We start from the raw sequence: 12442 nt of genomic DNA, 5'->3' as shown, positions 1-12442 counted from the left end.
CTCTGTACTGTATAATGACGTGTCACTGTGTTATTTGAATTTTTTTTTTCAATTCTGTTTTAGTGCGGGCCTTTAACATGATTATATTTATATGTTTAGTATGTTGCTGTATGTATTTAGAGGTCATGTTTTTTTTTATTATTCTTAAGGTTGCATGTTACAGACATGGAGTAGCATTCAGGAAGGCTTTTTCGTATGAAACAAAAACTACAACCGAAGGATTAATAACGTTACGTTAAATTTGTACGACAAAAACGCATTAATGATATTGGGAGAAAACTGTAAAAGCTCTCGTCTTGTGTAGTGATGTTTGTGAAGTAAAAAAAAGCGTGCACATGAATTCTGATCAAGTAAAAAAATAAAATCTAATTTGTGAATTGTGAATAATCAAACCTGACAAAGATATAAAAAAAATATACATGAATTGATGTTCAGTATGTAACCATATGGAATAACAAAATCATTGGTTTGGTGAATTGATGGTTGTTATTACAATCCCGCTGTGTTGTGAAGTGCTGCATTTACATAGAACACACGATGAACCTTAAGCCGTATATACGCAATAAAAATCTTCTCAAAACAGAATTTAAGAGACTCATTGATGATTATAACAAACTAAAGAATATTTTCAAAGAAACCAATTCATCTTACACATAGAGTACATCCAAATGAAATCCCACTGAGGGTTGATTCAGAGTAAGGCTGCATCTATTGACCATTTTCCTCATCTATTTTGATGACTTTGAAGTAATTTTTTTAAGCAAAAAATGCCAAACAGAAGCTCTGGTTGTAGCATCTCAAAATGTTGTGTTCTCCCTTTATTATGAATAAAAACTGAATATTTTTGGGTTTTGGACCATTTGTAGGATATTTATAGACGTCACCTTACTATGAGAAAATGTTATCAATTAATTAATTAATTTCTCATGAAAGTACTCTTACTTTCTGCCCTCATATTAACTTAACACTAAAGAAATCCAGGTGCAACTTAATTAATAAGAAATATTCATTGTTTACCTGTTTATTTGCAATACATTTTATAAAGCTGTGTCACATTCTGTTCACATAAATCTTAAATTTACAATCCATACAGGGCCGAGGACGGAGACGCCTGTAGCAGCATCCAAAACACGCCCCATTGAACATCTCAACAAAACTGAGGACCACACACTCCATTGTTTTGTCCATGCATAATGAAAACAAAGTACAGTTGGAATTGTACAAAATTAACCATTAAGAGCATTCAAAATATAACAGGCAAACTTGATGAAAACTGTGCATTCTTTGTGATGACACCTTACCAAACTGAAAGCACTTAAACTGTGTGATGTTCAAAGACGCAGCTGCTCCAAACGATACCGGTCAAATAAATTAATTCAATCCGTATCCATTCACATCTTTACAAAAGGGAATTTTTTTTTTTTTTAGTCAATAAGAACAGAACATCAGGCCTTTATCATGGGAGACATATTAACCCGACACACACACAACTGAAACTGATAACGTTAACATTATCACCTGTGCCTTTCCTTCAAGAAATCAAAACATCGGCTGCGAAAAAGGCTCAATATCCTCATATATTAATCTCTTACTTTGCCTACATATTATGGTTTGCATTACTCTGAAAATAATAAATTATGAATGAAAGTCTGTGCTAAGTAGTGTTACTGTATGTTATTGAGGCAGTCCTTTTTTTTTTTTACCCTGTTACTAAGTAGAAAGATGGATATTCTATTATGGAAATTAATGGAATTGTACACCGCTAATGACAAAATCGCATTCTAAATTTGCAATGAATGGTATGGTATTTTTTGCATCACTAATAAACTCTTATTGTATATGATATGATGATATCTCTATGAGGGATGTTCCCTCCTGCAACATTATATTTATTTTTTCAGCATCAGTACATAACTATTAATATTTACACTTGTATACACTCGCCTCTGCACTGCTAACAGAAAATCTCTGTCGGGGTTCAAACTAAAATTCCTCATATACACACACATTTCACAATATAAACACAAGATCAAATTTGGAGTTGCTGCCATACCAACAAACAAAAAAAATTCTCGGAAGAGCCCTACATTTATAAGTCACTCACAATAGTCCCAATGGCGCACACAGAAGGCAGGTTGTGAGAACTTCCAATGGCCGGGCAAACAGTCCAGGGGCTTCAGAAAAAAAAAAAGGACGTATTCATTTTAGTCAGCAGTGAAAGAGACCATTTGAGGCTTTTTAAATCACAGAATTGCACACTAGATTATCCCATCTTTAGGTCGACCCAACCCCCCCCCAGATGTTTGAATTGCTGTCGACTGCTTTGCTGAGTGGACTTAAAGAGAGAGAGAGAGAAAGAGAGAGAGAGAGAGAGAGAGAGAGAGAAAGAGAGAGAGAGAGAGAGAGAGAGAGAGAGAGGGGGGGGGGATTGGGTAAGGACGGGTGGTGGTAGGGATTATGCATTTGTCTTTAGAATTCCTCGTGAACATTTCTGGCGTAGTCCATGAGCTTGCTTCCCGTGAAGTATTCGCTGTATTTGAGGATCTCGTCCAGCTCCAGGTTGTGATTCTGGTTTTCGTCTGCCACGGCGATCATCTGCTTGGCCTCGTTCAGCGCATTGTGCTCGTTCATCGGGTCCATGTACTCCTGTAAACCGTGGAGGACGGGAGTTAGTGCCACATTTTGAAAATAATGTATGGTGTTTTCTGTGTCTTTAGTTGACAAAGCCTCTTGATATTTTAGTAGACTATGGCACTTAAGAAACACAAACTTAAAACACAACAAACAAAAGCATAAAAAAAAATGAATAGTAGGTCTATATTAAAATGGTGAAGTCAGTGATTCTCGAGAACGCTTGTCAAAATTGGTGAATATCTCCTCATGATATGCTACCTGAAAAAAAAAAGTCCAGTGTTGATAATACACAGCCTAGGCTCTGTAAACAGGCATGTTGCTAGCTACAGTGGGATCCCTTACATACCCGTTATTTACAGAGCCAAGGCTAATTTTTTTATTCCAGGTAGCTTGTTGTGAGGAGATATTCATTGATTTTGAGCTAAAAAGTAATTTTGTTAACAAGCGTTCTCCAGAATTGGCGACTCCACCTTTAAAGAAAGGACCAATCAAATAAAACATTTCCATGTCTCACCTCCAGTTCGTCCATGGTTACGATGCCGTCGCGGTCTGAATCAATGACTTCCTCAAACTCCTTCTTCCTCTCTCTGACCCAGTCATCGTCTATGTCCTGAGCCTGCTGGTTCTCCACCGTGCCCACAGGCAGAGAGATGAACTCTGACAGTGTGAGCTTCTTATCACCATCCTGGTCTACAAGCACAGCACAAGGGACGAGGATTGTATTAGACTGAATGGGTTAAATACATAATTAAATTAAATCAAATCCGAAGACTTTTCTGTTTCCTTTTTACCTGTAATTTATATTTTATTTAAATGTTTTATTTCTATTCATATTTTTGATTTGCTTTTCTAATGTCTATTCTATACTTGATGTATTTTAAGCTTGATGTTTTTTATGCCCCTGTAAAGCACTTTGAATGGCCTTGTGTCTGAACTGTGCTATATGAATAAACTTGCCTTGCCTAAACACAGAGCAATGCTTATTAATGTACACACAGATTTCGATGTACGGTACATTTAGCTTTTTTATTTTTTATTTTATAACATATCAACATATCAAAGACTATCTGTTACATTAAAAGAAGAGATATTTGCTAATAGTAACAGTTAAAGTACTACTTTTCACCATGTGTTGATGGAAATGCACCAAAATTAGCTTTTGTCTATAGAAGAGGAACAACAATTATTCTATCAAAATAATTGTTATAGTCGTATGCCTTGTGTTTTTTATTGACCGCAATATTGAACTTTCCCCTCAGGAAATTAAAAAAGTCCTATCTATGGTAACACTGTGAATTTCCCCGCTGTGTAGAACTAATAAAGGATTATCTTATCTCAGATGGTAGCAATGACTCTGTGCAGAGCTTGTTTGTTCAGACAGCGTGAACAGGAGTTACTTGTTTAACACCGGCCGAGTGGAGACAAACTCAGTTACAATATTTGCATTTACTGGCACAACAACAGCTGCTAAAGATAACGGACGGGACAATACCCATCAATTTTTAAATTTGTATTTTGATACCAGAGCTCTTTTTCTTGGATATTACATTTATCATATTTTTGTGTAAGGTTACATGTTGCTGTAGTAAACCACACATCACGTCTTAATAAAAGAGCACAAGGATTACAAAAATGCATCAAATTTTGCTGTATTCCAAGAAAAATATTTGAACTCTTTCTATATGCACAACAGTATAAGAGAATTTTAAAACAGAGAAATTGCAAATTGACTACTTCATAAGTTTTAAATATATATATATATATTTGAAATTTGTATTTCTTCTATTAAACCTGCAATGTGTAGAATTTTGGGTTTTATTTCCTAGCAGATTTTGTAGAAAATAATTATAATATCCATAAGTACGTTTAATTTAGTGCATAATAGAGGATTTTTTTTTTTAGAATTATTATTTTTTTCCTTAGAAAGGGTCTCAACATGTCCATATTTCTCCATACTTTGGACCAAGGCTTTGTCACCGCCATTTTGGAAGTGTCATAGTTGGAATGTCATCAGGTGCATTGTTTAAAATTTAGAATTGTTCTTGTCCTTGAAGGCCACTGTAGCTTCTGTTATTATTCGAAAGGGGTGGGGTTACCCAGGGAGCGTTGCATTCTAGAACTTTCTAGAACTTACTTGATGATGTCATATTACACACTGCACCTTTAAAAATGAATCAAATAACTTTGTTTGCATGTTTTGGCTTCGGAGCCTGCAAGTTTACTCTGACTGCTCTCATTCCCAGCATCAGCAGGCATCTGTTCCTAGCTAAAAAGGTTATACAAAAGCCACTGTACACCACCTGCCAAAAGACTTCACAGACTAGGTTTAGGACTGGAACATAGTTCATAGAGTGCCACTGTGAACATAGTGAGTCATTTAGTAGCTAAAGAGCCAGACATTTCCCCTTGGAGTTTGTAATGTTGCTCTGTATCTGCTAGACAACATATAAATAAGCTGCTGTTTGCTAACAGGTGATAAGATGTCAGTGTTGTGGGAGCAGTTTGTTTTTCCTGCCTACATGTGGCCTAAACATATTGTTAGAACAGAAAATGAAGCTCATGTTTTGATATGGGGTATCAGCTCGCCAATGTTAACAAGACCTTGTACTTAATCACTTGCTCGTAAAAAATAAAGGTGAAATAATATAAAGTATGTTAAAATGTACCTAAGTCGCGTACGATCTCCTTGACCATGTATTTGAGCATTCCTCTGCTGTGCTCTGGATGAAGGAAAGAGAGGAACTCCTGTTCGTCCAGCAGCTGGTCTGCTGGAGGGTTGTCAGCCTGAAACCAGCGGTCCTTCAGGCTCTCCAAAACCTCCTGAGCTGCAAAGACAAAAGACCAAAACATTTAACTACATACTATCTTAACTAGATATCTGCAGCATTTACTGTGGAAATTCTTGAAAAGATAAGATATGTCTTTATTTGCCCCTCATAACTGTATGTTATTACAGCAACAAAAGCGACAGTGCAGCAGAGTAAATGGCATATTAAAATAAGTGAACTAATGTAAAGTAAAATAGTTAACAAATTAAATAACAATGTTTAAAAGAAAGTCAGTAATAAGAGTCAAATGACTCAACAGGTGTACATATGTGAACCAAAAGACATTAATAATATAATTAATAATAATTTAGTATAGAAAATAAAAAAAACATCCATTGTTAATACACATTAACAGTGATTATAACATATTCCTTATAGTTGTATACTTACTCTCCTCATCCAGTTTCAGATCTTCATTATTTTTTATTTTCTCAGCTACTTCCTGTTCATTGAAACCTTTGCTGGCCAGAAACTTGACCCTGTATTCATCCCATGTCACGTGACCTAGTGTGGACAAAGAAAAGAGAATTTGGGTTCAAGTTACCAAAGAGAAAAAAAAAATTGTTATTTCTAGGAAACGGTGTCGCAAGTCTGACAGGACGTCAAGACAGTGTGCTTTGAAATATAAGTGGATGAGAAAACAGTATTGCCAAAGCATTCCAGATATTCCAAAATATAACAAATGAGACTTAATAAGAACAATCCCACACATTTTTAGGATTTTAAACAATATGTACGTATACTATAACAAATTATACAAACAACATTGTTCTATTAAATAGCACACATGAATTATTACACCCTCCACTCTTACCGTTGCCGTCTGGGTCAACAGCCCGGAAACTGTTCTTGTTCTCCGTCATTGCCTCCTGAAAGTGCTCCTCTGTCTTCTCCATTATCCAGCGCTGCATCTCCTTGGCACTAACGCTGCGGTCCTGGTCGAAATCCACTCTGTGAAGACATCATTTAGTAGTTCATTTAGCTTGAGTTATATAAGCATTAAGACTCCCCCTCGCTCCATTAAACTGCTGATCGTTTACCATCAGACGTAACGACCCGAATGATGCACTATCTGTCTGGCTTGTGTTCAATATCCAAGTGTTTGTTTTTAAACTTGGCAAGCGGTAATTCCTTTTTAAACCGTTGACATTTCTTTACCATTTAAGGTGAATTAAGTGAACAGTAGAGGATTTGTCGAGTCATTTTCTTCCCAAAAAAGGTCACCTGTGTAGTTTCTCGGTCATCATTCTCTGCTCTAACAACAGCAAATGACTTGTAATGTTATACTCAATAGTTTCCAGTTTCAAGCTCTTTATTCTTCGTATGCCCATTAATTACAAGCCTAGTCACTAGCAATGAAATCCTTCAGTCTCGGGCTCCCTTGAGAAATGCAACATAAAAAAAATGTAGAAAGAGCACACGAATGGAAAGTGGTGCACAGTCTAGATAAATATCAAAATCAGTTTGTCAAAATCCTTCAATATCTCCTCACGTACTTTGTGTGGGCTGAACAAAAAACATCCATTGTTAATACACAGCCTAGGCTCTGAAAACGGGTCTGTAAACAAAGGGGCCCACCGTAGCAACATGCCAGTTTACAGAGCCTATGGCTGTGTGTTAACACTGGATTTTTTAAATTAATTTTGACAAAAAAAATGATTTCGACTACAAGCATTCTCCAGAATCACTGACTCCACCTTTAAGTCCTGCAGCTTGCCCTCAATTCCTGGATGTGACCACAGAAGAATCTGATCAGCACTCTAACATCTATCACAGGAATGCTGTAACTCCCGACATGGCATTCAAAAGGAGTGAAAAACATTGTCTTACTTGGTGAAAATTTCAATAAGTTTCTTTCTGTTCCTCCTGGGCTCAGAATCCTCCTCAAACTCTTCCATCTCTTTGCCCAGGAAAACCTCCTGATGGAAGTCCTTATTGAGATGTCCGTCCATCTCCATCTTCAGCCCGTTGAGGTGGTCCGGGGGAAGGATCTCATTCTCATCTTTAGTCTTATCTTTAGAGGCAGACATGTTCATGGCTGGTCGTGCATGTACGTCCATGGTTTGGAGCAGGACACAGACTAGCAGAGACACAGCCACCAGGTTTCGGCTCCATAGTTTTCCGCAAACAGCCATGGTTGCCTAGAGAGAAAAGATGACAATTACTTCGGGTTAGGCCCAAATATTTACTATGACATACAATATCTATTTGGTCCATTAAAAAAGTAAAAGATCTGCTTAAAAATGTGAAAAAAAAATGGGTTCGAATTTTGTATGTTAGTGTATTTCAGGTAACTCAAAAACATAACCAAAAAGTCATTAATAAAAATAATATTGTGTAATTTTAATATGCAGTGTTACCATATTGGATTTAACGCCGATCTATATATATATGATGTCAATGTGAGAGGCATTTATAAGATAACAATAAAATGCAAAAAAATAAAAGTAAATACAACAAATAATTTTGAAAAAAAAAATCATAATATCATCATATCATAATATCACAATCTTAAGACTTTTTATAGATTCATTTTAATATCGATTCAGGCCTTATATTTTGTTTAATAATTAATTCAATGCCATGCAGGACTTTATAAGGACCTGCAGTAAACGTGTTAGACAAGAGCCTGCCCACACAAATGGCTGGGCCCCTGAAAACCTCCAGTCAATGGGCCCCCCTTACCCACTACTCCTATCAACAATGAGTGTGAGTGCGCTCATCCCTCAATAAAAACATACATGTATTTGTAGAGAGACTAACTATCTTATCAACTAGGGACTTGCAGGGACAGTTGGGGGAGCAACGGCTCATTATTATTTTAAAATAGTAGCACATATCTGACTTAGCCCAGCAAACCTACCAATTTATTTTGATTCCCTTAAACTCACACAATGTTTAACAGATCAACAGATCTCTACAAAATAATCAGTTCATAGACATTGTTCTTCTTTAGTATTCACTAAAGCAAAAAGTTTTTTTCACAATTTGCACGTTTTCTATGCTACTAGTTTCTGGTAAGATACATTTACACTAATTGACTGCACCAAATATTTCACTTTTTTGTATTTCTGCATTGACATTAAATAATTTGAAATCTTTTGGTGGTATTGTTGAAATAAATAACACTTAAAAAACAACATCAACAACAAATTCTTCACACACAAATGAAAAAAGGCGGTTTTCTACATGAATAACCAAACCAACCTACCCACAAAACTATAAAGTTGGCCTATTTTTGGTTGCAACATTTAGGCTTAGTTCATTCTGCTCTCATCACTGCAAAAGCACTGAAATCATTACAAAAAAAGTTCTAAATCTTTGAACTCAAATCTGTTCCTTCAATTATTTCCAATTTCTTTGTCCCTTGTGTCTTTCTTTGCATTAAGAACTATTTTAGGTCTATTTTAATTTTTAGAAACAATACAGAAAGCAGGACCTTGGTTGTTACGGCAATAATTAAAAACCGGATGATGCTGCTCGTCAGCTTCATTGTGGTATGACCCGGCTGGTTTTTTTAAACGACCAGCCAGGTCGTGTCAACCTGGCTGGTCGTGTCAACCTGAAGATTTATGTCAAAGCCTTTACAAGTTATAGTCCCCAAAGGGAAATTCTTTTTCACAAAAATGTACGTTATGGGGAGAGATAATTTAAACCTGTTTGTAGACTAGGAAAATTACAGAGTAACTATGGAATGTAGAAGAACTACAAAAGGTACCCAACCTGTTTTTTCATGGGGTCCAAAAACTTTTCACAACGACACCCAGACACAAGTAGCAGGTAGGCCTACATGTGTTTTCCGTGAGCAGGAATAACTCAGGAAATATAATCCAGCCAAAACTGTTTAATATCAAAACCCAATCTTGTCACCATTTGGTACACAAAGGGTTTATAGGATGGATTATGTTTGAAACAGTTACACTCCGCTGTGCTCAATCTGAAACATCATTTAGAATATTTCTTCTTTTCTCCAACACCCAACTTTGAATATATATTAACATAAATATCTAAAAATAAAGTTTAGCTTAGTTAGGTTCTTGGCTTCCAAAGACCATGGGCCCCCCCAAGTGGCTGGGCCCTAGAAAGCCTTCCCACTTTCTACCCCTTATGGGCGGCCCTGATACATGTTTATACACAATCATCACTTGCAGAGTTTCACACTGTGTTGCCTCATCTCGCTGATGTCGCGTTCAGGGGCCTCATTTATCAAACTTTGCGTAGGATTTGCGTTAGAAGGTTGCTTTCGTAGGATTTAGGGCAGTGCGTGCGAAAGATATTTTCCGATTTATGAAGCAGTGCGCACTCACGTCCTACGCCTATTTCCCTTTATAAATCACAATCAACTCTAAATGTGGCGCAGCCTTTGCGGGCTTCACGTACCGCCCATATTTACCCATACATAGTCATCGACACGCCCGAATGAATATCATTTACTGAGTGCATGAAGGCGGTAGTGGCAATCGCCGACTGAAAGGGAAATGGAAAAATAAACTCCACACGGTGTGGATCACTGCGGTCACCCCGAAGTAGCCGTTGGAGAAGTGGCGAACAGGGAAAATATAGTTTGGTGGCAGTGTGAGCGTAAAGGCGATAGAGTGCAGCCTGTGGCGATCTCTGTGAACGCTGTGGCCGAAATAAAAAGAAGTGATCCGACATAAAAGTGGACGCAAACAAGTGCATATCCTCACTCACACAACAGTGTTTGTGCCACGAGCGGGGGGCACTGAGACCCCCCATGAGATACAGATTCGGAGAATTCATCCAGGGGCAGTGACGGGCGGCGGAGGGTTAATAATAAACTTCACAGTCCCTTTCAAAACACAATTGCGACGTGCTTAAACACAAAGAAAAACACATAAATAAAACGGACTAAAAGCCGTGAAAAAAATCACAGTAGCCTATGTGATGTACAGTAGGCTTATCATTAGTGTATGAAAAGGTGCACTCCTGTCTGCCTGACTGAGGCATCGAGAACAGCGTCAGTGTAAAAGTAATAGGCTGTATTCCACCTCAATATTATCAGAATTAATTCCACAACATGCAGATAGGTTATTCTTTAATAACTGCAGAGTTTATTCGAACGTTGCTATTTTGTTTTTATTTGCACTCATATGTCTCCGTTTGTAGGCTATTTAAGATCCTAATTCGTTTTGTTTTTGTTGGTATCACTCCATGGAAAAATCGGTCGAGGCATATTAATTGTAAGAATGGCTTTATCCGTTTTGCAAAGGAACTCCCGATGTATGACATGCATGCATGGCTTAATACGATTAATTTTACACAGACACATTCGTTCTCGTACTTCATTCATCTGCCGACTGGAGTCGCCAGTTCTCCTTTCTCCACTTTTTGTCCGTACGCATGGGTTATATTGTGCGTGGAACACCGCACTTCTTCCCGTCAAGTATACTTTTGATAAATCGCAAATGTTGCTTAGTGAGCCACGTACGCACTCTATTGTGCGTACGCACCGTTGATAAATGAGGCCCCTGGTCATATCGGATATTGCCGCAATTGCAACACGCCCACTGGAAAATCCCTTTCACGTCAACCTTACTGATGGGGAGCTTGTGTGTAGCGCTCAAACAACCTCATATGTCCATGCAAACAACAGGGAATTTGAACAGCTTGTGTAAACACAAGCTTTTAACATCCGGGGCTACGAATGTGTAGACAAAAGATCATTGTAAATCCATACAAACTATCAAACAAAGTAAAGGCAACGGGACATATGTTCAAGTTGGTTCATTTGCAGTTGTTAACATCATAAATAAATGAAACGTGAACGCTTCCATGGCGTTGTAATAGGGTTATATATCGATAAATATACCTATGTTCACATTATTTGTTTTATGATATTATTTACCAGCAAGGACATACATGCACATAAGGCGACTAAATATCTCTTACTGTGGATAAACTGTTCGCTCGTGAACTTTAGCCTCGTCACGTCATTGGAATTATTTGATATCGCATTTGACTTTGCTAGCTGAGTAGCTAATTCGAGCATGATTAATAAAAACATTACAGGTTAGAGCTAGCAGGCGATAGATTTTCTAAATACAAGCCGCATATGTGAACAACCTTAAGAACACGTCGAGTAGAAACGACACAGTGGGGGAAGTTCATACGACTTAGGTAATGAGATATGGCTAGTAGTACCACCTGGCTAACGTTAGCTGGAGTTGACAGTAAAACGCACCTGCGGTGGTTCGAGTCCGGTTCCTGTACACGTGGCTCCCCGTACTCCAAAACCCGGGACCCCACTGGAGAGATGCGGGTCGCCTGGAAAGACCTTGCCGATGTTCACTTCAAGTAAGCGTTTAACAACTCGAGCTGTCAGATGAGCTGGGGGCTGACTACTGGCTAGCTGCAAACCTAGGTCTGCTGATAAATTCCGCTAAGCTAACCAAAACAACAGGTGTAACTTCCGGTAAGCATCTTCAAAGTAAAACTCACGTTAATAAAAGTATCCATATTCTTTCACTGATCAACCCTGCCAGCAGCTCATGCAATAATGTGCAATTATTAGACCGTAAGTAGGTAGGCATATCTTAATTATTATTGCACTGTTGCATTGCTGTTTACACCTTGAATAATGTTGTCATTGATGCACAATATTCTACATATTGGATATTTTGTGTATTTCTTAATAGGATTTCTATATTGCGCAAATATTGTCATATTTTAGATTAAGATACTTATAGATTACTATAATGGGTTTTATGGTGTTAGGATGGACATACTTTAGTACATTTAAATAGTAGGTTGAAAGGCACAGGATAAATGGTTGAAATAGCCTAGATAAAGTTATTAATGTAGTTTAATTGGTGGTCTTCAAATTGACAAATTGTCTACATTGCTAGCTAAATGTTGTGAATAAATTTAAGGCAGGCTGTAGTAGTTTAAGGTAATGGCTGAAAAAAACATACTTGCAAATGTCTTATGTCTCAGTGTTAGGAAAACATCTTAAAAATGTT

General features: G+C 37.5%; 1 protein-coding gene across 1 annotated transcript; it reads right to left on the bottom strand.

Moving 5' to 3' along the window:
• Nucleotides 1-1015: 1015 nt before the first annotated feature.
• On the bottom strand, nucleotides 1016-11839 carry sdf4 (stromal cell derived factor 4). Its single transcript, XM_080031844.1, has 7 exons — nucleotides 11665-11839; nucleotides 7293-7603; nucleotides 6277-6413; nucleotides 5853-5966; nucleotides 5301-5459; nucleotides 3149-3324; nucleotides 1016-2646 (listed from the first exon to the last, which is right to left on the bottom strand). Exons 2-7 carry the CDS (start codon nucleotides 7595-7597, stop codon nucleotides 2470-2472), a joined length of 1068 nt encoding a protein of 355 aa, XP_079887970.1. The 5' UTR covers nucleotides 7598-7603; nucleotides 11665-11839; the 3' UTR covers nucleotides 1016-2469.
• Nucleotides 11840-12442: the final 603 nt, after the last annotated feature.

Source organism: Ammodytes marinus, assembly GCF_949987685.1.
Source record: "Ammodytes marinus genome assembly, chromosome: 7".
Lineage (NCBI taxonomy): Eukaryota > Metazoa > Chordata > Actinopteri > Uranoscopiformes > Ammodytidae > Ammodytes > Ammodytes marinus.
This window is presented reverse-complemented; position numbering and strand designations above follow the sequence as displayed.